We start from the raw sequence: 27,158 nt of genomic DNA, 5'->3' as shown, positions 1-27,158 counted from the left end.
CCGCCATTCAATAAGATCATGGCTGATCATTCCTTCAGTACCCCTTTCCTGCTTTCTCTCCATACCCCTTGATCCCCTTAACCGCAAGTGCCATATCTAACTCCCTCTTGAATATATCCAATGAACTGGCATCAACAACTCTCTGCGGCAGGGAATTCCATAGGTTAACAACTCTCTGAGTGAAGAAGTTTCTCCTCATCTTAGTCCTAAATGGCCTACCCCTTATCCTAAGACTATGTCCCCGGTTCTGGACTTTCCCAACATCGAGAACATTCTTCCCGCATCTAACCTGTCCAGTCCCGCCAGAATCTTATATGTTTCGATGAGATCCCCTCTCATCCTTCTAAAAGCCAGTGAATAAAGGCCCAGTTGATCCAGTCTCTCCTCATATGACAGCTCAGCCATCCCTGGAATCAGTCTGGTGAATCTTTGCTGCACTCCCTCAATAACAAGAACGTCCTTCCTCAGACTAGGAGACCAAAACTGTACACAATATTCCAGGTGAGGCCTCACTAAGGCCCAGTACAACTGCAGTAAGACCTCGCTGCTCCTATATTCAAATCCCCTAGCGATGAAGGTCAACATACCATTTGCCTTCTTTACCGCCTGCTGTACCTGCGTGCCCACTTTCAGTGACTGATGAACCATGACACCCAGGTCTTGTTGCACCTCCCTTTTTTCGAGTCTGCCGCCATTCAGATAATATTCTGCCTTCGTGTTTTTGCCCCCAAAATGGATAACCTCATATTTATCCACATTAAACTGCATCTGCCATGTATTTGCCCACTCATCTAATCTGTCCAAGTCACCCTGCAGCCTCTTAGTGTCCTCCTCACAGCTCACACTGCCACCCAGTTTAGTGTCATCCGCAAACTTGGAGATATTACACTCTATTCCTTCATCCAAATCGTTAATGTATATTGTAAAGAGCTGGGGTCCCAGCACTGAGCCCTGGCGGCACCCCACTAGTAACTGCCTGCCATTCTGAAAAGGACCCGTTTATCCCGACTCTCTGCTTCCTGTCTGCCAACCAGTTCTCTATCCACGTCAGTACATTACCCCCAATACCATGCGCTTTGATTTTGTACACCAATCTCTTGTGCGGGGCCTTGTCAAAAGCCTTTTGAAAGTCCAAATACACCACATCCACTGGTTCTCCCTTGTCCACTCTGCCAGTTCCATCCTCAAAAAATTCCAGAAGATTCGTGAAGCATGATTTCCCTTTCATAAATCCATGCTGACTCGGTCCGATCCTGTCACTGCTTTCCAAATGGGCTGCTATTTCATCCTTAATGATTGATTCCAACATTTTCCCCACTACTGATGTCAGGCTAACCGGTCTATAATTACCCGCTTTCTCTCTCCCTCCTTTTTCAAAAAGTGGCGTTACATTAGCTACCCTCCAGTCCATAGGAACTGATCCAGAGTCGATAGATTGTTGGAAAATGATCACCAATGCATCCACTATTTCTAGGGCCACTTCCTTAAGTACTCTGGGATGCAGACTATCAGAACCCGGGGATTTATCGGCCTTTAATCCCATCAATTTCCCTAACACAATTTCCCACCTAAGAAGGATTTCCTTCAGTTCCTCCTCCTCACTAGACCCTCGGTCCCCTAGTATTTCCGGAAGGTTATTTGTTTTTTCCTTCGTGAAAAGAGAACCAAAGTATTTGTTTAACTGGCCCGCCATTTCTTTGTTTCCCATGCTGACAAACATATTTGTGCCCTATCAAAACTCACATGACATAGAACATGTTTACATGATAACCGGCTGTTGGCCATAGTTGACTGATGCTGCAGGTTGCAAAGATTCACTGTCAGAAAAATCAGACGTGTTTCAGGAAATGTGATCCTTCTGCATTAACTCTGTGCACATCTGTACATTGCTGGTGAAACAACCACACATTTACCACAATTCAAAACAAACAAAAGTCATAAAACTATACTATAATACACTAATAGGAGGAGAAATTCAGCCGCACATCTATTGCGGCGTTAATCCAGGCAGAGCAGGTACTTTTATTACTCTGAAAAGGTTGGCGCCTCACGCAGATATTCGTCAGAATCTGTTGAAGAGCTGACAGGGGCGATAAACCAGCTGTTGCGCACCAGAGCTGTGGGGCGGGGGGGGGGGGGCTGCGAACACAAAAGTTTGGTCAGTACATTTTGCAGACCCATTGCGCATGCACGGAACTCAATCAGATTCCAGGAAAAGCCGAGTCTTAAAGACGTGGCATAGTAATGCACCCATTAAAGTTTTTAAAATTATTTGTTTTCAGCCTGTACTGCCGCTGCAAACTCGGAGGCTCACGCACCGTGCTGTGTGTAAACGTTGCACTGGCTGTGTCCTCCGAGGGAAGCGCTTCATCATCCCTTTAAGTTGCCACCGGTTAATGATTCTGCAAGCCTGTACCGACTGTTTTTCCAGACGTTGTTATTGGCGGGCGCTCAATGAGGCGCATGCACCGAATTTACCGACCGGGAATATGTCATGATTGACGCGATCATCAGCAGCCAGGCGCGAATGGTTTGCACCCACGGTGAGCCTCTAATTAATTTTCCATTTGGGCGCTAAAAGCTGCACACCCAGTCGCTAAGCTCAGACGTCGCATTAACACCCTGTCTGGCTTCTAACTGAGGCGATCGATAACTGAAAATCAAGCCTGAAGAGAATCAGAAATGTCACCATAGGAGGCAGCCAGTCAGTCTATCATGGCTGTGCCAATACAAATCCATGATTTGGGACTGTAAATAAGTGTCCATTTTTTGGGGGTATCTGTTTGTACAGGTTTTACTTTATTTGAAGTTTACTATCGGTCATACCTTTTTTTTTAAACAAATATAAAAGCAAGCAGCCTTTTCCGTTACATCTTGATTCTTAAATTAATCTTAACCAGCAATATTTTGTTCCAGGCATAATTGCCAATAGCTCACTTCTGTGATTAAATTTCTATATATCCAACGACCTCTTATGACATCAACGTTTAAATTTGGAATTTAGTTTAATCCAATAGTTAATACGCTGACCTGCCATGCTCCACCATGACATCTTGTCCAAAACTACCACACTACCACTGACTCGTGCCTACTTTGCATCCCTTTCCCACTTTCAGCATTAGTAGCAGATCCTTTAGTCATCTGTCCCCTACATTCTGGAATGCGCACCCTAAACCCCACTATCTTGTTACTTCTCCACCCACCTTCAATAATCTCATCAAAACTTACCTCTTTCACCATTCAGTCACCACCCCCAAATGCTTCTACAACTAGGGATAATATGCTCCACTTACGCAAAACATCTCTGGACATTTGCTACATTAAAAGTTGCTGTTGTTGTATTCTCTAAATAATTAGGAATCTTACCTTTATCCAGCACTGTTTAAATGATTTTATTTTCCAAAATTACAAGTCGATATACAATAGCAATATTTTTGACATAACTTTTAATGAGGTGCTTAAAAAAAGAATTTTCAAGAAGTCCATGCATGGAGAAAATTGAAATCAATTTTGCAAATTAAATATAATTATTTTATTTTCCTCTTACAATCATAAGTTCGAAAAATCTCACTACCAAAAGACACAATTAAAGTATTTAAAAGCTGCTCTGAAGTTTATTACTAAATTAGTCAGTATTGACAGCTAGCTAATTTCTATGTACTTGTCTTATGAAGTTAACAGAATCATATAAAGTTATCAAAAAGGAGAAATTGTGATTTAACTCAATTGCTTTGCATTCTGAATTTCAGAAAACTATGTTATACTTATTAACTGGCTGGAGCACAATATAAGGATTGCTAAAGGAATATTCCAGGTTGCATACTATAATTTAAGTAAACAAAATTTAGCAGTAATGCAAAACAGTCTGCCAAGTCATCCAAATTTCATTACCTCAAATACTAAAAATTATTTTCTAAGCTAAATCATGTGTAGATCATATCTAAATTGAGAGATGCAATCTGATGAGGCAAACTATATACTCCAGCATCTCTGTATAAATTAACAAACAGAAACCGGTGATCTCAAGTGTGAAAAATTTGAGTGTTTGAGACACAGAAAATTACTCATGAGGAAAAAGATGGTAAAATCTGACAAGAAAGAATCTGAAATGAAATTACAGAAAAAATGGCAAGACAAGGGAAATATCACATCGCTGCAGAATTTATAAAGCCATCACAATTAGAACTCAATTTGCATTGATTGTCATGCTATTTGGGAATTCAGTATCGGTATTTTATAAAATTTGGTAGTTGGGGATACAAACCATTAATAATGTTCAATATAAGACAGATGACAGAAACCCCAAACCAGGCAGGAGAGGGGAAGTTGCATTAAGACTGTTGAGCACTTTTGTTTGTACAGTTTTGTAGACTGGAAAGTAAATCACTAATAAAATGTAATTAAAAGATGTTAAAAAACACAAAAGCACAACTGAACTTAGAGAAAAAAATCCTTTCAGACAGAATTTATTCATTTGAGTAATTAAATAAAAAATGTAATAGTATGCATTTGTCTAGCAGTACAGTAAGAAAACAAGTTGAAAATGTAATGCCGTAGGATTTTCTGCACTGCTGAAACCTGAAACTATAAAGGGATTTCTGTCTGTAAAACCAGCCAAACTAAAGAGAGGACTTAAGCCATAAAATATAACTTTCTAGGTAGAATAATCCACCTTAAAGTGAAAATCAATAACAAAGTTGTTGAAAATTAGGATACAATACTAGTCATTGAAACTAAAAGTTCCATGAAACAGTCTTTCTTTGAATTTTCTCCTTTGCTCTCAGCTGGGGTATGGGTCTACACACACCAGCATTCCTATGATATCTTGCCCAAGTACTCATTCTTCACTTGTAAGTCTGGGCAGTGCGCGAAAGCAGACTACTTAAAAATGTAGGTCATCATGGCTGAGCCTGACCCGTGCTCAACCAATTCTCATATATACACTTTCCTAGAAGTAATCAGTAGTTAGACATGAAGCTAGATTTTTCCTCTCCCTGGTTCAGCAATGCTCACAGCACAATTGTTAGCAAATACATTTTTCAGCGCACAGTGATGTGCACAGAGGTCTTAAACGTGCTGGAGTTAAACAGAATGGTTTATTCGGGAATTTGGAAAGAGTGGGAATTTGGAGAAGAGGGGAAGATGATTTTAAAAATTACAAATAGGTAAGTGATATTTCACAGAGGCCGTGGACCTGCATGGGAACAGCAGCGGGAGCTGAGGCGGAGGCATAAAAGGCAAGGCTCAACAGGTAACATTCGAAAAGGACATCAAAATTTTAAAGTGATGTTGGCCATCCTTAGTCTTTAAATAAAGTTTGTTAAATCAGCTGATGGCTGAGTAGTTGCTGGGTGTTTTCTGTTAAGGTTTAGAGTTTAGTTCTACTTGATAGTTCCGAGTGCAACTAGAGGGATGGCAGGGCAGCTCAGTCCCATGGATTGCATAGCCTGTGGCATCGTGCTATGATCACGTGTGCAAGAAGTGTCTTCAGCTGCACCAACTCGAGTTCCGCGTTTTGGAGCTTGAGCGGTGGCTGGTGTCACTGTGGTGCATCCGTGAGACTGAGAGCTACGTGGATAGCACGTTTCTAGAGGTGGTCACCCCGCAGCTTAAGAGTGTGCAGGCAGATAGGGATTGGGTGACCGCCGGACAGAAGAGGAGGGCTAGGCAGGTAGTGCAGGAATGTCCCGAGTCCATCTCACTCTCCAACCGGTACTCTGTTCTAAGTACCGGTGAGGGAGATGGTGACTCTGGGGAGTGCAGCTAGAGCGAAATCCACGGTATCATGGGTGGCTCAGCTGCACAAGGGGGAGGAAAAATAATGGAAAAGCTTGAGTGGTAGGGGATTTAATAGTCAGCAGAGCAGACAGGCGTTTCTGCAGCTGCAGACACGACTCCAGGATGGTATGCTGTCTCCCTGGTGCCAGGGTCAAGGATGTAACTGAGCGGCTGCAGGGCATTCTGGGGGGGGGGGGAAAGGGGGTGAACAGCCAGAGATCGTGGTCCATATCGGGACCAATGACATAGGTAGAAAGAGGGATGAGGTCCTGCAGGCAGAGTTTAGGGAGCTAGGAGAGAGATTAAATAGTAGGATCTCAAAGGTAGTAATCTCCGGATTACTCCCAGTGCCACCAGCTAGTGAATACAGAAATAGGAGGATAGAGCAGACGAATACATGGCTGAAGAGATGCTGCAGGTGGGAGGGCTTTAGTTTCCTGAGGCATTGGGACTGCTTCTGGGAGTGGTGGGACCTGTACAAGCCGGACGGGTTGCACCTCAACAGAGCCGGGACCAATATCCTCGCCGGGGGGGTTTGCTAGTGCTGTTGGGGAGGGTTTAAAATAGCTTGGCAGGGGGATGGGAACCTTAAAATAGATTCATTGGGGAGGTGAGTAAAGGTGGAATTAGAAAGCAAAAATAAAGAAAGTGAGTTTGAAGGAGAGGGGAAACAAGCAGGAAAAAAAGGATAAAAAAAACAAATTTGAAGGCACTTTGTCTAAATGTACGTAACATTCACAATAAAATAGATGAGTTGACGGCACAAATAGATACAAATCATCATCATAGGCGGTCCCTCGAACGAGGATGACTTGCTTCCACAAGAGTTCACTAATGTTTCAATGAAGGACCTGATGTTCTGGTCCGGAACTCCAACTGAGGCGGTAGAAGATGCCTATGCGTGAATTTTTTTTAACATGTGGTGACCGTTGCACATCAGCTACCACACGGGAAAGGGTTCAACCAAGACGACGGGAGATCTGCTCTTACAAATGGGTATGATCTGATAGCCATCACAGAGGCGTGGTTGCAAGGTGACCAGACTGGGAATTAAATATTCAGGGGTATTTGACAATCCGGAAGGACAGACAGAAAGTAAAAGGAGGTGGGGTAGCTCTATTGATGAAGGATGGAATCACTGCAATAATGAGAAATGATATTGGCTCAAATGATCAGGATATTGAAACAGTTTGGGTGGCGATAAGGAATAAGGGGAAAAAGTCACTGATGGGCATAATCAATAGGCATCCTAACAGTAGCAACTCTGTTGGTCGGAGTATAAACCAGGAAATAGTGATGGCTTGCAAAAAGGGAACAGCAATCACCATGCGTGATTTTAACCTCCATATTGTTTGGACAAATCAAATTGGTCAGGGTAGCCTTGAGGAAGAGTTCATAGAGTGCATAAGGGTTCCTTGAGCAGTAACAGAACCAACCATAGAAACATAGAAAATAGGTGCAGGAGTAGGCCATTCGGGCCTTCGAGTCTGCACTGCCATTCGATAAGATCATGGCTGATCATTCCCTCAGTACCCCTTTCACGCTTTCTCTCCATACCCCTTGATCCCCTTAACCGTAAGAGCCATATCTAACTTCCTTTTAAAAAATCCAACGAACTGGCATCAACAACTCTCTGCGGCAGGGAATTACATAGGTTAACAACATAAGTTTCTCCTTATTTCAGTCCTAAATGGCCTACCCCTTATCCTAAAACTATGTCCCGGTTCTGGACTTCCCCAACATCGAGAACATTCTTCCCGCATCTAACCTGCCCAGTCCCGTCAGAATCTTAGATGTTTCTATGAGATCCCCTCTCATCCTTCTAAACTCCAGTGAATAAAGGCCCAGTTGATCCAGTCTCTCCTCATATGACAGCCCAGCCATCCCTGGAATCAGTCTGGTGAACCTTCGCTGCACTCAATAGCAAGAACATCCTTCCTCAGATTAGGAGACCAAAACGGAACACAATATTCCTGGTGAGGCCTCACTAAGGCCCTGTACAACTGCAGTAAGACCTCTCTGCTCTTATACTCAAATCCCCTAGCTATAAAGGCCAACATACCATTTGCCTTCTTCACTGCCTGCTGTACCTGCATGTCCTATTCAGTGACTGATGAACCATGACACCCAGGTCTCATTGCACCTCCCCTTTTCCTAATCTGCCACCATCCAGATAATATTCTGCCTTTGTGTATTTGCCCCCAAAATGGATAATCTCACACTTATCCACATCCATGCATTTGCCCACTCACCTAACCTGTTCAAGTCACCCTGCAGCCTCTTGGCGTCCTCCTCACAGCTCACACCACCACCTAGTTTAGTGTCATCTGCAAACTTGGAGATGTTACACTCAATTCGTTATAATCTACCAAAATTCTCTGGACTCTGGGGAGGCATCAGCGGATTGGAAAGCAGCTAATGTAATGCCTCTGTTTAAAAAAGGGGGCAGACAAAAGGCAGGTAACTATAGGCCGGTTAGTTTAACATCTGTAGTGGGGAAAATGCTTGAAACTATTAAGGAAGAAATAGCGGGACATCTAGATAGGAATAGTGCAATCAAGCAGACGCAACATGGATTCATGAAGGGGAAATCATGTTTAACTAATTTACTGGAATTCTTTGACGATATAACGAGCATGGTGGATAGAGGTGTACCGATGGATATGGTATATTTAGATTTCCAAAAGGCATTCGATAAGGTGCCACACAAAAGGTTACTGCAGAAGATAAAGGAAGGTACGCGGAGTCAGAGGAAATGTATTAGCATGGATAGAGAATTGGCTAGCTAACAGAAAGCAGAGAGTCGGGATAAATGGGTCCTTTTTGGGTTGGAAATCGGTGGTTAGTGGTGTGCCACAGGGATCGGTGCTGGGACCGCAACTGTTTACAATATACATAGATGACCTGGAAGAGGGGACAGAGTGTAGTGTAACAAAATTTGCAGATGACACAAAGATTAGTGGGAAGGCGGGTTGTGTAGAGGACACAGAAAGGCTGCAGAGAGATTTAGATGGAATACAATGTCGGAAAATGTGAGGTCATCCACCTTGGAAAAAAAAAAACAGTAAAAGGAAATATTATTTGAATGGGGAGAAATTACAACATGCTGCGGTGCAGAGGGACCTGGGGGTCCTTGTGCATGAATCCCAAAAAGTTAGTTTGCAGGTGCAGCAAATCAGGAAGGCGAATGGAATGTTGGCCTTCATTGCGAGAGGGATGGAGTACAAAAGCAGGGAGGTCCTGCTGGAACTGTACAGGGTATTGGTGAGGCCGCAACTGGAGTGCTGCGTGCCGTTTTGGTCACCTTACTTAAGGAAGGATATACTAGCTTTGGGGGGGGGGGGGGGTACAGAGATGATTCACTAGGCTGATTCCGGAGATGAGGGGGTTACCTTATGATGATAGATTGAGCAGACTGGGTCTTTTTACTCGTTGGAGTTCAGAAGGCTGAGGGGTGATCTTATAGAAACATTTAAAATCATGAAAGGGATAGACAAGATAGAGGCAGAGAGGTTGTTTCCTCTGGTCGGGGAGACTAGAACTAGGGGGCACAGCCTCAAAATACAGGGGAGCCAATTTAAAACCGTGTTGAGAAGGAATTTCTTCTCCCAGAGGGTTGTGAATCTGTGGAATTCTCTGCCCAGGGAAGCAGTTGAGGCTAGCTCATTGAATGTATTCAAGTCACAGATAGATTTTTAACCAATAAGGGAATTAAGGGTTATGGGGAGCGGGCAGGTGAGTGGAGCCGAGTCCACGGCCAGATCAGCCATGATCTTGTTGAGTGGCGGAGCAGGCTCGAGGGGTTAGATGGCCTACTCCTGTTCCTAATTGTTATGTTCTAATTCCTTTATCTAAATCGTTAATATATATTGTAAAGAGCTGAGGTCCCAGCACTGAGCCCTGCAGCACTCTACTAATCACTGCCTGCCATTCTGAAAAGGACCCGTTTATCCCGATTCTCTGCTTCCTGTCTGCCAACCAGTTCTGTATCCACGTCAGTACATTACCCCCAATATCATGCGCTTTGAATTTGCACACCAATCTCTTGTGCGGGACCTTGTCAAAAGCTTTTTGAAAGTCCAAATACACCACATCCACTGGTTCTCCCTTGTCCACTCTACTAGTTACATCCTCAAAAAATTCCAGAAGATTCATCAAGCATGATTTCCCTTTCATAAATCCATGCTGATTTGGTCCAATCCTGTCATTGCTTTCCAAATGTGCTGCTATTCCATCCTTAATGATTGATTCCAACATTTTCCCCACTACTGATGTCAGGCTAACCGGTCTATAATTAACCGTTTTCTCTCTCCCTCTTTTTTAAAAAAGTGGTGTTACATTAGCTACCCTCCAGTCCATAGGAACTGATCCAGAATCAATTGACCGTTGGAAAATGATCACCAATGCATGCACTATTTCTATGGCCACTACCTTAAGTACTCTGGGATGCAGACAATCAGGCCCCAGGGATTTATCGGCCTTCAATCCCATCATTTTCCCTAACACAATTTCCTGCCTGATAAGGATATCCTTCAGTTCCTCCTTCTCATTAGACCTACTGTCCCCTAGTACATTCGGAAAGTTATTTGTGTCTTCCTTCATGAAGACAGAACCAAAGTATTTGTTCAATTAGTCTGCCATTTCTTTTCAGAATGGGGCAGGCGATTTTAGATCTGGTCCTGTGTGATGAGACAGGATTAATAAACAATCTCCTAGTAAAGGAGCCCCTTGGAATGAGTGATCATAGCATGGTTGAATTTCAAATTCAGATGGAGGACGAGAAAGTTGGATCTCAAACCAGTGTACTAAGCTTAAATAAAGGAGACTATGAAGGTATGAGGGCAGAGTTGGCTGAAGTGGACTAGGAAAATAGATTAAAGTGTGGGACGGTTGATGAACAGTGGTGTACATTTAAAGAGATATTTTCTCAAGAAAAATATATTCCTGTGAGGAGAAAAGGGTGTAAAAGAAAAGATAGCCATCCGTGGCTAACTAAAGAAATAAAGGACAGTATCCAATTAAAAACATGGGTATACAAAGAGGCCAAAACGAGTGGGAGGTCAGAAGATTGGGAAGCTTTTAAAAGCCAGCAAAGAATGACTAAAAATGATTAAGAAAGGGAAGGTAGACTATGAAAGTAAACTAGCACGAAATATAAAAACAGATAGCAAGAGTTTCTGTAGGTATATAAAAAAGGAAAGAGTCGGCAAAGTAAATGTTGGTCTCTTAGAGGACGAGACCGGGGTATTAGTAATGGGGAACATGGAGATGGCAGAAACTCTGAACAAATATTTTGTATCAGTCTTTACAGTAGAGGACACAAACAATATCCCAACAGTGGATAGTCAAGGGGCTCCAGGGTGGGAGGAACTTAACACAATCACTAAGGAGGTGGTACTCAGTAAGATAAGGGGACTAAAGGACGATAAGTCCTCGACCTGATGGCTTGCATCCTAGGATCTTAAGAGATATAGCGGCAAGGATAGTGGATGCATTGGTTGTAATTTACCAAAATTTCCTGAATTCTGGGGAGGTCCCAGCAGATTGGAAAACTGCAAATGTAACGCCCCTATTTAAAAAAGGATGCAGACAAAAAGCAGGAAACTACAGACCAGTTAGCCTAATATCTGTGGTTGGGAAAACGTTGGTCCATTATTCAAGAAGCAGTAACAGGACGTTTGGAAAAGCATAATTCGGACAGGCAGAGTCACCATGGATTTATGAAGGGGAAGTCATCTTTGACAAATTTGCTGGAGTTCTTTGAGGATGTAACAAACAGGGTGAATAAAGGGGAAACCAGTGGGTGTGGTGTATTTAGACTTCCAGAAGGCATTTAACAAGGTGCCACATAAAAGATTACTGCACAAGATAAAAGTTCATGGGATTGGGGGTAATATATTAGCATGGATAGAGGATTGGCTAACTAACAGAAAACAGAGTGTCGGGATAAATAGTTCATTCTCAGGTTGGCAATCAGTAACTAGTGAGGTGCCGCAGGGCTCAGTACTGGGACCCCAACTTTTTACAATCTATATTAACCATTTGGAAGAAGAGACCTAGTGTAACGTAGCTAAGTTTGCTGATGATGCAAAGATGGGAGGAAAAGCAACGTGTGAGGGGGACACAAAAAATCTGCAAAAGGACATTGACAGGCTAAGTGAGTGGGCAAAGATTTGGCAGATGGAGTATAATGTTGGAAAGTGTGAAGCCTTTATTGATAAGGGGATAGAGTATAAAAAAGGGAAGTCTTGCTACAGTTATACAGGATATTGGTGAGGCCACACCTGGAATACTGCATACAGTTTTGGTTTCCATATTTACGAAAGGATATACTTGCTTTGGAGGCAGTTCAGAGAAGGTTCACTAGGTTGATTCCAGAGATGAGGGGGTTGACTTATGAAGAAAGGTTGAGGAGGTTGGGCCTCTACTCATTGGAATTCAGAAGAATGCAAGGTGATTTTAACGAAATGTATAAGATAATGAGGGGGCTTGACAAGGTGGATGTAGAGAGGATGTTTCTACTGATAGGAGAGACTAGTTCAAGGGAGCATAATCTTAGAATAAGGGACCGCCCATTTAAAACTGAGACGAGGAGGAATTTCTTCTCTCAAAGGGTTGTAAATCTGTGGAATTTGCTGTTTCAGAGCTGTGGAAGCCAGGACATTGAATAAATCTAAGACAGAGATAGACAGCCCCAGCTATTCACAATATATATACATAAATGATTTGGATGAGGGAACCAAATGTAATATTACCAAGTTTGCTGACGACACAAAATTAGGTGGGATTGAGAGTTGTGAGGAGGATGCAAAGACGCTACAAGGCGATTTAGATAGGTTGAGTGAATGGGCAAACACATGGCAGATGCAGTATAACGTGGATAAATGTGAAGTTATTCACTTTGGTAGGAAAAATACAAGGACAAAGTATTATTTAAATGGCTTGGGAAGTGTCGATGTACAGAGGAACCAGGGTGTCCTTGTACATCAGTCATTGAAAGCAAACATGCAGGTGCAGCAACAGTTAGGAAGGCAAATGGTATGTTAGCCTTCATTGCAAGAGGATTTGAGTACAGGAGCAAGGATGTCTTACTGCAGTTATATAGGGCCTTGGTGAGACTTCACCTGGAGTATTGTGCACAGTTTTGGTCTCCTTACCTAAGAAAGGATATACTTGCCATAGAGGGAGTGCAGCGAAGGTTCACCAGACTGATTCCTGGGATGGCAGGACTGTCGTATGAGGAGAGATTGGGTCGACTAGGCCTGTATTCACTAGAGTTTTGAAGAATGAGAGGGGATCTCACTGAAACGTATAAAATTCTGACTGGGCTGGATAGACTGGATGCGGCGAGGATGTTCCCCCTGGCTGGGAAGTCTAGAACAAGGGGTCACAGTCTCAGGATTCGGGGTAGGAAATTTAGGACCGAGATGAGGAGAATTTTTTCACTCAGAGGGCGGTGAACTTGTGGAATTCTCTACCACAGAGGGCTGTGGAGGCCAGGTCACTGAATATATTTAAGCAGGAGATAGATAAATTTCGAGAAATAAATGGCATCAAGGGGTATGGGGAAAAAGTGGGAATATGGTATTGAGATAGAGGATCAGCCATGATGATATTGAATGGCGGTGCAGACTCGAAGGGTTGAATGGCCTACTACTGCTCCTATTTTCTATGTTTCTATGTTAACCAATAAGGGATTATGGGGAGCGGACATGAATCCATGATCAGATCAGCCATGGCTTGATGTATGGCCGACTCCTGCTTCTATTTCTTATGTTTTTAAATCATTATATACTGGGAATCAAGTCTATAACCTTGCAATCTGTATATTTCAGTACGACACTAGATGGTGCTGAAACTAGCTAAGATCAGTATGAAATGAAAACAGAAAATGCTGGAAATACTCAGTAGGTTAGGCAGCATCTGTGGAGACAGAAAGTTAACGTTTCAGGTCGATGACCTTTCTTCAGAACTGGAAAAAGAGAGAGATATAACAGGTTTTAAGCAAGTGCAGAGGCAGGTAAAGGGGGAGTGGAGGAAACAACAAAAGGGGAGGCGCGTTATAGGGTGGAAGGCAGGAGAGATTAAATGACAATAGGTATGGTTACATAAGGGAAAGACGTGTTCATTTGCAACAGTAAAATGCTCAGATTGATTCCCCTTGATCAAATGACCTGATTGTTGATTGGTCGCCTTGGATAAGTTTCTCTGGAATGTGCAATTAGAACCGTCCTGTCTGCACAGTGACATTGCAAAGTGTAATTCGAGCAATTCTAACAGCCAACTCCAGACAGGAGAGAGCTCACTCTCTCAGGTTCAGACCTCCGCTCTCCCCCTGCCCGCCACCCAAAGTCCTGCCGCATCCCAGCCCAAGTTCCTGCCACATTTCTGCCAAGTTCGTGACACCCCCCAGCCCAAGTTCCTGACCTTACTCCCCCCGCTGCGCCATAGATGGGGCATTGTGTGTGGGTCACAGATTATTGACAGGTTTATTGGGTATGAAGTGAATAGTGACAGTGTCGTGACTTCTAGATTTCATCCACTCCAATGATGTCACTTGTCACACATGCACCGAGCTTTCTGAGAAATCAACCAGGTATAAGAGGAAGAGGGGGAGAAGGCAGGGTGCGATTGGAAAGAGGGTCGGGTTGGAAGAGCGTGACCTGTCTTCCGAGTTCCGTCTCTCTCTCTCCCAGTCCTCCAGTCTCGCCGCCCCACACCCTCCCTGTCTCTCTCTCCTCTCCCTCTCCCCCTTCCCCCCCCCCCAGGTGCGTGTCTCTTGTCTCTCTCTCACTCAGCCTCTCATCTCTCTCTCTGCCCCACTCTCTCTCCCTCTCCCTCTCAATGCCCCACTCTCTCTCTCTCTCCCCCACACACACTCTCTCTCTCTGCCTTCTGCCCCACACACGCACGCTCTCTCTCTGCCCCACACACGCACGCACGCTCTCTCTCTGCCCCACACACGCACGCACTCTCTCTCTCTGCCCCACACACGCACGCACTCTCTCTCTCTGCCCCACACACGCACGCACTCTCTCTCTCTGCCCCACACACGCACGCACTCTCTCTCTCTGCCCCACACACGCACGCACTCTCTCTCTGCCCCACACACGCACGCACTCTCTCTCTCTCCCCCCGCACTCTCTCTCTCTCCCCCACACACCCACTCTCTCCCCCCCCACGCACCCACTCTCTCCCCCCCCACGCACCCACTCTCTCCCCCCCCACGCACCCACTCTCTCCCCCCCCACGCACCCACTCTCTCCCCCCCCACGCACCCACTCTCTCCCCCCCCACGCACCCACTCTCTCCCCCCCACGCACCCACTCTCTCCCCCCCACGCACCCACTCTCTCCCCCCCACGCACCCACTCTCTCCCCCCCACGCACCCACTCTCTCCCCCCCACGCACCCACTCTCTCCCCCCCACGCACCCACTCTCTCCCCCCACGCACCCACTCTCTCCCCCCCACGCACTCTCTCTCTCTCTCTCTCTGCCCCACACACACTCTCTCTCTCTCTCTCTCTGCCCCACACACACTCTCTCTCACTCTCTCTCTGCCCCACACACACTCTCTCTCACTCTCTCTCTGCCCCACACACACTCTCTCTCACTCTCTCTCTGCCCCACACACACTCTCTCTCACACTCTCTCTGCCCCACACACTCTCACACTCTCTCTGCCCCACACACTCTCACACTCTCTCTGCCCCACACACTCTCACTCTCTCTCTGCCCCACACACTCTCACTCTCTCTCTGCCCCACACACTCTCACTCTCTCTCTGCCCCACACACTCTCACTCTCTCTCTGCCCCACACACTCTCACTCTCTCTCTGCCCCACACACTCTCACTCTCTCTCTGCCCCACACACTCTCACTCTCTCTCTGCCCCACACACTCTCACTCTCTCTCTGCCCCACACACTCTCACTCTCTCTCTGCCCCACACACTCTCACTCTCTCTCTGCCCCACACACTCTCACTCTCTCTCTGCCCCACACACTCTCACTCTCTCTCTGCCCCACACACTCTCACTCTCTCTCTGCCCCACACACTCTCACTCTCTCTCTGCCCCACACACTCTCACTCTCTCTCTGCCCCACACACTCTCACTCTCTCTCTGCCCCACACACTCTCACTCTCTCTCTGCCCCACACACTCTCACTCTCTCTCTGCCCCACACACTCTCACTCTCTCTCTGCCCCACACACTCTCACTCTCTCTCTGCCCCACACACTCTCACTCTCTCTCTGCCCCACACACTCTCTCTCTGCCCCACACACTCTCTCTCTGCCCCACACACTCTCTCTCTGCCCCACACACTCTCTCTCTGCCCCACACACTCTCTCTCTGCCCCACACACTCTCTCTCTGCCCCACACACTCTCTCTCTGCCCCACACACTCACTCTCTCTCTCTCTCTCTCTGCCCCACACACACACGCTCTCTCTCTCTCTGCCCCACACACACGCTCTCTCTCTCTCTGCCCCACACACACGCTCTCTCACTCTCTGCCCCACACGCGCTCTCTCTCTCTGCCCCACACGCGCTCTCTCTCTCTGCCCCACACGCGCTCTCTCTCTCTCTGCCCCACACGCTCTCTCTCTCTGCCCCACACGCTCTCTCTCTCTCTCTCTCTCTCTCTGCCCCACATGCTCTCTCTCTCTCTCTCTCTCTGCCCCACACGTTCTCTCTCTCCCCCACACGCTCTCTTTCTCTCTGCTCCCCCCCCCCCGCACCCCACCCCAGTCTCTCACTACCTCCGATTTTTTCTCTCCTACAGAAGTCCGCGAAAATGTTCGTGTAGATAATCAAATCAATCTTTTAGGCAAATGTCCTGGAGATAATCCAAAAGCCCTAGAAGCAGCTCCAGTGGCAATGAGTGTCACACGGATCTTGGTTCGGCTCCACTTCCGGCTTGAGCGCGCATGCGCAAAAAGGGGGCAGAGTCCAAGATGCACATGCGCAGAAGGACACAAGAAAAGTTGTTGGAAATAACCACTCCGATAAGAGAAAAGAAGATGGTTATGGGACAAGTGAAGAAACAAAAGATGGGTCTAGAAGCGTAAATACGTATAGCACAATCAACAGCTGCTGTCCAAAAAAAATGGGGGCAGAGTTTATTATCTGAAATTGTTGAACTCAATGTTGAGTTCAGAAGGCTGTAAAGTGCTTGAGCTTCACTGGAATAGTGTAGCAAGCAGAGGACAGAGAGGCCAGAGTTGGAGTGAAGCAGAGAATTCAAGTGACATGCAACCAGAACTCAATCAGCATGAACTGGCTCAATTCAGAAAAGTCAAAGTTGCTAAAGAACTAACTTTAGTCTCAGTTTCTATCAGGGTGCATCAAAGGAAACTACACAACAGCAAACTACGTAGGTATAAGGGGCGAGTTGGATACGGTTTATTGGGAAACTATATTAAAAGGTATGATGGTAGACAAGCAATGGTTAGCATTTAAGGGAATACATAATTTACAACAATATACATTCCTTTAAGGCGCAAATACCCCAAGGGAAAAGTGGTCCAACCGTGGCTAACGAGAAGTTAAATATAGTATTAGATCAAAGGAAGAGGTTTATAATGTTGCCAAAAATAGTAAGCCTGAGGATTGGGTGGATTTTAGAATTTAGCAAAGGAGGACTTGATTAAAGGAAAATAGAATGAGAGTAAACTAGCGAGAGATATAAAAAAAACGGTAAAAGCTTCTATATGTAAAAAGGAAAAGATTAGCGAAAGTAAATGTGGGTCCCTTACAGATTGAGACAGGAGAAATTACAATGGGAAGTAAGGAAATGGCAGAGAAATTAAACAAATACTTTGGGCTAGAAATTCATTTTTGGCGAAAACGGTATTTTTTCATCAAAAATACCACTTTCGCTTCACTACCCCTACGAGGCCGAAAATTCAAGCTTCAATATGCGCAGCGGTAAAAATCGGTGTTGCACGAGGATTCGTGGCACAAACCGTGAATTTTCCGCAACTTTACTCTGAGGCCAATACTGCTACGATATGAGATGCCTTGGGAAGGGGGGAAAAAACCCAAAAAGTTGTAAAAAATAAATTAAAAAAAAAAACACAAAACATTCACACGACACTTAACTATCAAATCGCTGAAAAAAAAAAGTAAAAAATAAAAACTTTAACTTAGTTTTTTTTCAAGTCTTCAAGGGCTGCAACGCAGCTTTTTACCTGCCGGCATTTTTCGCGCTAAGTATGGGTGCCGCTGAGCCAAATTCTTGGCGAAGGCGCTATTTCGAGTCTTGCACGGCGGTGGTCCGCTCCCCAGCGGTACTTAAAATCTGCCGCCACAAGACGCCTCTGAATTTCCCACTGACCGTTTTTGCGCCAAAAATGGTGAAATATCGGCAAAAAAAACGTTCGCAAGGTCGGAGAATTTTTAGCCCTACTTGTCGGTCTTTCGGGAATATGCAAAATAAACTTCCCGGAATTAGTGGGGAAGCAAGGGTTCAGCGAGAATGAGGAAATGAAAGAAGTTAGTATTAGTAAAAAAAATCCCCGTGACCTCATGGCCTACACCCTAGGGTTTTGAAGGAGGTGGCGAGTTGGTGCATTGGTTATTATATTCCAAAATGTCATAGATTCTACAACGGTTCCAGCGGATTGGTAGGTAGCAAATGTAACCCCACTATTTAAGAAAGGTGGGAGAGAGAAAACGGAGAACTATAGACCAGTTAGCCTGACATCAGTAGTAGAGAAAGTGCTAAAATCTATTACTAAGGACGTGGTAACAGGGTATTTAGAAAATAATAATAGGATTGGGAAGCAACAACAGAGATTTATGAAAGGGAAATCATGTTCGACAAATGTGCTAGAGTTTTTTGTAGTTGTAACTGGCAGAATAGATAAGGGGAAACCAGTGGATGTGGTCTATTTGGATTTTCATAAAGCATTCGATAAGGTGTCACACAAGAGATTATTAATCAAAATTAAGGCTCATGGGATTGGGGGTAATATACTAGCATGGATTGAGGATTGGTTAATGGACAGAAACCCGAGCAGAAATAGGGTGGGTGGGTCCATATCGGCACCAATGACATAGAAGAAAGAGGGATGAGGTCCTGTAGGCAGATTTTAGGGAGCTAGGAGATTAAAAAGCAGGACCCAAAAGGTAGTAATCTCCAGAATACTCCCAGTGCCACGTGCTAGTGAGTACAGGAATAGGAGGATAGAAGGGATGAATGTGTCACTGGAGAGATGATGCAGGAGGGAGGGCTTTAGATTCCTGAGACATTGGGACCATTTCTGGGGGAGATGGGACCTGTACAACCTGGAGGCGTTGCACCTCAACAGAGCCGGGACCCATATCCTCACAAGAAGCAGCAAGCTGTAGACTGCAGGAAGATATCAATCAACTGGTTAGGTGGGCAGAACAGTGGCAAATGGAATTTAATCCGGAGAAGTGTGAGGTAATGCATTTGGGGAGGGCTAACAAGGAAAGGGAATACACATTAAATGGTAAGATACTGAGAAGTGTAGAGGAACAAAAGGACCTTGGAGTGCATGTCCATTGATCCCTGAAGGTAGCAGGTCAGGTGGATAAGGTGGTTAAGAAGGCATATGGAATGCTTGCCTTTATTAGCCGAGGCATAGAATACAAGAGCAGTGGGGGTTATGCTTGAACTGTATAAAACACTAGTTAGGCCATAGCTAGAGTACAGCGTGTAGTTCTGGTCACCGCATTACAGGAAGGATGTGATTGCATTGGAGAGGATACAGAGGAGATTTACGAGGATGTTGCCAGGAGTGGAGAATCTTAGCGATGAGGACAGATTGGATAGGCTGGGTTTGTTTTCCTTGGAACAGAGGAGACTGAGGGGAGACGTCATTGAGGTGTATAAAATTATGAGGGGCCGAGATAGAATGGATAGGAAGGACCTCTTCCCCTTCGCAAAGGAGTCAATAACCAAGGGACATAAATTTAAGGTAATTGGTAGAAGGTTTAGAGGGGATTTGAGGGGAAATTTCTTCATCCAGAGGGGGTCTAGAACTCACTGCCTGAAAGAGTGGTAAAGGCAGAAACCCTCATCACATTTAAAAAGTACTTGGATGTGCGCCTGAAGTGCCGTAACCTGCAGGGCTACGGACCTAGAGCTGGAAAGTAGGGTTAGGTTGGGTAGCCTCTTGTTGGCTGGCATGGACACAATGGGCTGAAATGGCCACCTTCCGTGCTGTAAATTTCTATGGGCTCGACTTTCATCATTTTTGGTAGTTTTCTTGGCGGTACAGCTCTTTTTCGGCGGAAAACCACCTGACGAAAGTTTCCACTGCATTTTTTTTTAAAAAAAGTTCAGGCAACATTTTCAAACTACTGCTGGGGAGCAGACCACCCGCATGCACCGCCAAGAAATCCGCCATGGTCCACACTTCGCCTCAGCGGTGTCCCGTAGGTAAGATTGAAAAAAAAACACCCAGGAAAAGCTGCCGGAATAGGGCGGTAGGTAAGGACCCTGCAAAGAAAGGTAAGTTAAGGTTGTTTTAAAATAATTATTTTAAAACTCTTTCACGACGATTAAGTTAAAAAGGGTCTCGAGAATGTTTTCTAAATTTTTATTTTTTGTTTAATTGAAAAATTATTTTTTTGAGTTTCTCCCCCTTCCCTAGGCTCAACCGCAGCCTCGGACTAAATTTTGAGTACTTACCGCCCATTCTGGTTAAGAACTGCCCATTTTGCCAAGGATTGCGTTTAACCGCCGAAAATCTACGGATGTGTAAGATCCATTTTTTCGCCGGATGGTATTTTTTCCCTCTCATGTGGGATTTTTCGCCAGCATTATTTGAATAATCTTAGTGGTCCTTTTGGGCGGAAGTCCGGCAGTGAGGACTTTAGGAAAAATCTAGCCTGTGATTCTATGAACACTAGTTAGGCCACAGCTTGAGTACTGCATGTAGTTCTGGTCACCACATTACAGGAAGGATGTGATTGCATTAGAAAAGGTGCAGGGGAGATTTACGAGGATGTTACCAACACCGGAAAACTTTAGCTATGAGGAAAGATTGGATAGGCTGGGGTTGTTTTCCTTGGAACAGAGGAGGCTGAGCGGAGATTTAATGAAGGTGTATAAAATTATGAGGGGCCTAGATTGAGTGGGTAGGAAGGATCGATTTCCCTTAGCAGAGAGGTCAATAACCAGGGGGCATAGATTTAAAGTAGTTGGTAGATGGATTAGAGGGGAGATGAGGATACATTTCTTCACCCAGAGGTTGGTGCGAGTCTGGCACTCACTGCCTGAAAGGGGGATGGAGGCAGAAACCCTCATCACATTTGAAAGGTACTTGGATGTGCACTTAAAGAGCCGTAACCTAAAGGGCTACGGACCGAATGCTGGAAGGTGGGATTAGGCTAGGTAACTCTTTTTTGACCGGACTTTATAGTCAGCATATCCGTAGTTGGTGCCGAGGGCGATAGTTTCATGGTCACCATTGCTGATAGTAGCTTTTTATTACAGATCTTTACTTAATTAACTGAATTTAAGTTCCACAGCTACCATGGTGGGTTTGAACTCACAGAAGAACATAAGAAATAGGAACAGGAATAGGCCATACGGCCCCTCGAGCTTGCTCCGCCATTCAATAAGATCATGGCTGATCTGATCATGGACTCAGCTCCACTTCCCCGCCCGCTCCCCATAACCCCTTATCCCCTTATCATTTAAGAAACTGTCTATTTCTGTCTTAAATTTATTCAATGTCCCAGCTTCCACAGCTCTCTGAAGCAGTAAATTCCAGATTTACAAGCCTCAGAAGAAATTTCTCCTCATCTCTGTTTTAAATGGGTGGCCCCTTATTCTAAGATCGTGCCCTCTAGTTCTAGTCTCCCCCATCAGTGGAAACATCCTCTCTGCATCCACCTTGTCAAGCCCCTCATAATCTTATACATTTCGATAAGATCACCTCTCATTCTTTTGAATTCCAATGAGTAGAGGCCCAACCGACTCAACCTTTCCTCATAAGTCAACCCCCCATCCCTGGAATCAACCTAGTGAATCTTCTCCGAACTGCCTCCAAAGCAAGTATATCCTTTCGTAAATATGGAAACCAAAACTGCACATAGTATTCCAGGTGTGGGCTCACCAATATCTTGTATAGCTGTAGCAAGACTTCCCTGCTTTTATACTCCATCCCCTTTGCAATAAAGGCCAAGATACCATTGGCCTTCCTGATCACTTGCTGTACCTGCATACTATCCTTTTGTGTACCCCCAGGTCCTGCTGTACTGCAGCACTTTGCAATCTTTCTCCATTTAAATAATAACTTGCTCTTTGATTTTTTTTCTGCCAAAGTGCATGACCTCACACTTTCCAACATTATACTCCATCTGCCAAATTTTTGCCCACTCACTTAGCCTGTCTATGCCCTTTTGCAGATTTTTTTGTGTCCTCCTCACACATTGCTTTTCCTCCCATCTTTGTATCGTCAGCAAACTTGGCTATGTTACACTCAGTCCCTTCTTCCAAGTAGTTAATATAGATTGTAAATAGTTGGGGGTCCCAGCACTGATTCCCTGTGGCACCCCACTAGTTACTGGCTGCCAACCAGAGAATGAACCATTTATCCCGACTCTCTGTTCTCTCTTAGTTAGCCAATCCTCTATCCATGCTAATATATTACCCCCAATCCTGTGAACTTTTACCTTGTCAAATGCCTTCTGGAAGTCCAAATACACCACATCCATTGGTTTCCCCTTTATCCACCCTGCTCATTACATCCTCAAAGAACTCCAGTAAATTTGTCAAACATAACTTCCCCCTTCATAAATCCATGCCGATTCTGCCTGACTTAATTTTGCTCTGGATTACTAGTCCAGTAACAGTACTACTATGCTACTGTTCCCAGTGTCTCCTTCTGTTGCTCAATGTCAATTTTTATCTGATTATGCACCTGTGAAGCACCTTGGGCATTTTCCAACGTTAAAGGCGCTATATAACTGCATGTTGCTATCCTTAACTTTTTCAATGCTAGCATATTTAGATACAAAAATAAGTTTGCAAAAACACTCAAAAAGGGCAAACTGAATTGGCAAGTCATATTTAAAAAATGATAAAAAGTTTCAATGGCTGAAAAGTTGTCTTCTTATACAATGATATTAAACACACATGTGTTTAAAGAGTACTTTTTGCTTCATATATGATCATAAAGCAGAATTAAAGAACTATACTCCAGAATTTATGCTTATTCATCATGTTCATGAACTGAATGCATTATTTGGATTCCAATGAGAAAATATTTTTCAAAGAATTAAACCAGAAGATGCTACAAAAGGACAACTTTTATGGGAATACAATAGTTTGAATAAATGTAAACAATTTAATATAATTTTCTATTGGCAATTTCATTTGTTTAACTGACCCACATACATGTTTTCCAAATAAAAGGAAGAAAAATTTGTCGACAACTTAACAAATTGACAGCACACAAATTCTTAAATTCAAGCTGTTTTTTAGGTCAGAACTTTGAAAAGAAAACGGAAATGAACTACCTTACAAAGATTTAAATAAAACTTTCCTAATTCAACACTTTGTTCTATTTTGAAATTTTAGGCCAGCATTTTGTTAGTCAATGCAACAGCTGAAAGAGTCGTTAGAAGTATCTTTTCTTTGATATTCTTCCAATCTGAAATGGTGGCATGATGCCAAACTTGTGTGCTCATTTTATGCTTCATTAAAAGAGTTTCACATCTGGTACAAAATGCCTAATAAGTCCTTTGCTTCTGTTTATTTCAAACTGCTCTCCCCTTAAACTAGCGTTTATCAACATAAACCAGGAAAAGAAAAGCATTTTGTAATTCAATATAGTTGAAAAATCTTGCAATATACAATTCTTTTCCACCACATGAAATTATAAATATTCAGTGTACTTTTCCCTTTCATTATCAACCTGTCTATAATATTCATCTTGTCCTGATTTTTAACCAGGACATCCAGATAATTGGTTTTCTTACTAGTGAAAATGTTCAAATTCACACTACCAAGACCATTATTAATACTGGAGGAATTCCCTTCTTTTAAAGTGGCAGGTCAGAATTAAAACTGAATTTAATGGATGCTTTGGGGTCACAAAACCATAATCACCTGACAGTTATATAACTTCTCTCACAAAGACAAGGAGCTGGTGCTACATATCTGTTATATAGTTCCCCTTTATGGACGATGATCCACCTAGTGGACTACTGTGGTAATGCAGTCATTGCTGTTTACAAGAATAAACAGGTCAGGTCACCTGACAAGTTCCTGAGTTAACAGCCATCTTGGAGTCTGTGTGTTTGTGAGGTTGTAAAGAATATATTACAATATCCAAAAGAAACTGTTCAAGAGGACAAATTAAAATTCTGCACGCCATTTACAACAATATTGTATCCCCTCACCAACTGATACATGCCAGAGAGGCAGTTGAGAGCCTTATACATATTTTCGAAATCCGCCCCATGATTCAACTTTGAAATGAACTGCTGATACTCCCTTTGCCGGGACAAATTCCTCAAGACTTCAGCCATTTTCCTGGAATACCGTGAACAGCTGATACACGTGGAACGGTCTTGGCCCCACATACCTCACAGATTTCCATGGACAGAAGGGCTTTTACATTTACATGTAGCAACTGTTGTCAAATTTAAATAAACTAAATAGTTTCAACTATTGAGTGAGATAATAACATTTAAAACAGATAGACTTACAATATATATCAATATTCAGATACATTGTAGAGTGCAAGTTTTTTTTATACTCGCATTCAGCAAGTTAATATAGTGAAAACAATTCTGTATAGTGAAATATATTGCATTGCATACTCATAGAACATAAGAGCATAAGAATTAGGAACAGGAGTAGGCCATCTAGCCCCTTGAGCCTGCTCTGCCATTCAACAAGATCATGGCTGATCTGGCAGTGGACTCAGCTCCACTTACCCGCCCGCTCCCCATAACCCTTAATTCCCTTATTGGTTAAAAATCTACCTATCTGTGATTTGAATACATTCAATGAGCTAGCCTCAACTGCTTCCTTGGGGAGAATTCCACAGATGTATTGTGGTCATTTTATACTTTTTCAGTTCAGATGTAAACAAGAATGCTGGCTTATTCAAACAGCCACACTAACTGAATCAACAATCAGCTCAATATTGCCCAAGTTTCACAGCATTACTAGAAATACAATCTCCTAGTTCACATTCGAACTGCCAACCACTTGCATTGTTGGAAAAAATATACCACACAATCTAGTTGGAAAAGTACATTTATGTCAGGCTTTTGCAAATTTTTCAGAAATGTATTTTTCCTAAAAGTTTGACAATCAACTGATTTATTTTAGTTTGTTAAGCTGATCCTATATGTCAAACAGGCAGTGTTCATTTCATTTTTGACATGCGACAATATTACTAAGCTTTTCTGAACTGTCGACCTATAAAATGTTATCACGATTTAGAAATACATCAAGACCCCCAATGGATGAGTTGGAAAGTGTATCCCCTAGTATGGAACTGAGCCAACAGACTTGGAAGGATTCAGGTTCGATCCATGGTCGTTGCTGAGCTCGTGGATCTTAACCAGGGCAGCAGCAGGAGCCTCAGTGTCTCCGACATAAGCAAGGGAAAAATCAGCCAAGAACCCTGCTCCTGATCATCTTCCAGTAAAAGCCCTGTTAAGTGCTTGTGTATGGAAAGGATTGGACAATCCTCTCTCCCACAGTTACATATCCTATATCCTGCTGAAGCTACTATGGTGGGCAAAGTACTGAGCCTATTCAACCACAGCTCAGCTGATTCCTTCAAGAGCAGGGGAAACAATGGCAACAGAAGTTGAAAAAAAAAAATTTCTCAAACAAAATGGTGATATTTTCAGATGTGAAAAAAACCCCCATAGATTTAAAGACAAGATTTAGTTTCTGTATATGGAGGGAAAAAAATGAAAATTGCGCCAAATTTTAATCCATACGACTATTATATCAGGAGAACCACTTTACTATGCATTAAAGGGTCAGTGAGTGTTTTTACCTTCTCCTGAAATACAAAACAGCTCAGTAAAGCTGTAGCCTGCTCAGCTGCCAGATCATTGAAGATCCCATTAAACATCATTTCTGTCAGAAGTAGTTCATCCGCACTACAAGATAAACAGAGGATTTGGTTAATATCAATTACAGAAAATGCAAATAGCCACTTGTATACATCATGCATTACTGCACACCTCATGCACTGCATATAACAAATTGAATTTAATAGCACGCCTCTTGTGCAGGAAGACATGGCTAAAAATTGGAGAACAATTTGATAAAGCTGTTAAAAAAGCATACAAGATCCGAAGACAGAAATTATCAATAGGAGTACAGAATGCAAAAACAGAGGTAATGCTGAACCAGTACAAATCATTGGCAGGGCTGTACTTACAATATTGTAACAAGTACGATAACTTGAACAAGCATGAGCTGGTCAAAGAGGGTCAATATAAGAACATGAGAAATAGGAGTAGACGAAAAGGCCCCTCGAGCCTGCTCTGCCATTCAATGAGATCATGGTTAATCTCCTACTTCAACTCCACTTTCTTGCTCTATCCCCAATTCCCTTGATATGGTGCCCACAAATCTATTGCTCTCGGTCTTGAATAGACTTGTCGACTGAGCATCCATAGCCGTCTGGGGTAGAGAATTCCAAAGATTCACAACCCCAAGTGAAGAAATTTATCTTCGTCCGAGTCCTAAATGGCTGACCTCTTATCCAGAGACTATGGGCTCAATTTTCCCCAATGCCATTTTTGGCGTATTGCAAGAGTTACTCCCGTTTTTTTTTTAGCCCCGACGACTCCAAAAAAATAACCAGCAAGTTTCCCCGTTCTAATTTTTGAAATTGGCTCCGTGCAGCCTGTCCTTTAGCTTCGGGGCGTGGAGCCTAAGGTCCACGCCAAAAAAACAATGCCCCCACTTTCTGCGCATGCACGAAAAAGGAAGTTTTCTACATGGCTGCTATGAGCGTGCATGTCCAGTACAGCTCCCGGTCAGCATTTGGCCATTTTTAAAGAGCCAGTTGTGTGCGAGAACTTTAATTCTCAGTGGAAAAAGTTATATTTTCATCTTTGCAGAGGAAGGTGGCACACAACAAAAGGGAAAGAACTCGAACAGGAGGCAGCCCAGCAAATCTGCTCCCACTGACACCCTTGGAAGAGAGGGTCGCTGCTTTGATGGGTCCTGCCTGGAGAAAAGCAACCACCACTGCACAAGCTGGGCCCACACTAGAGGGAGAGGGAGAGGGTAAGTCCTGCAAATTCCAAGTCTGGCTTTGCTAAATGTTAAGTACTGTGAGGGCTAGCCATGCATCAGTTCATGAGGATGTCTCCATCAGCTACGCTTCAGTTGAAGCAATGTGCGATTATTCATT

General features: G+C 43.8%; 1 protein-coding gene across 1 annotated transcript in view; it reads right to left on the bottom strand.

Annotated features, from left to right (window-relative positions):
• mtrex (Mtr4 exosome RNA helicase) overlaps positions 1 to 27,158 on the bottom strand; it is a 266,450-nt gene that overhangs the window by 33,095 nt on the left and 206,197 nt on the right. The window contains exon 23 of the mRNA XM_070868803.1: positions 25,785 to 25,890. Coding sequence (XP_070724904.1) covers positions 25,785 to 25,890 — 106 coding nt within the window. The remainder of the gene's footprint in view (positions 1 to 25,784; positions 25,891 to 27,158) is intronic.

This window comes from Pristiophorus japonicus, chromosome 2 (genome assembly GCF_044704955.1).
Source record: "Pristiophorus japonicus isolate sPriJap1 chromosome 2, sPriJap1.hap1, whole genome shotgun sequence".
In the NCBI taxonomy this organism is placed as follows: Eukaryota; Metazoa; Chordata; class Chondrichthyes; family Pristiophoridae; genus Pristiophorus; species Pristiophorus japonicus.
Note: the sequence above shows the minus strand (reverse complement) of the source record. Positions and strands in the feature narration are given on the sequence as shown.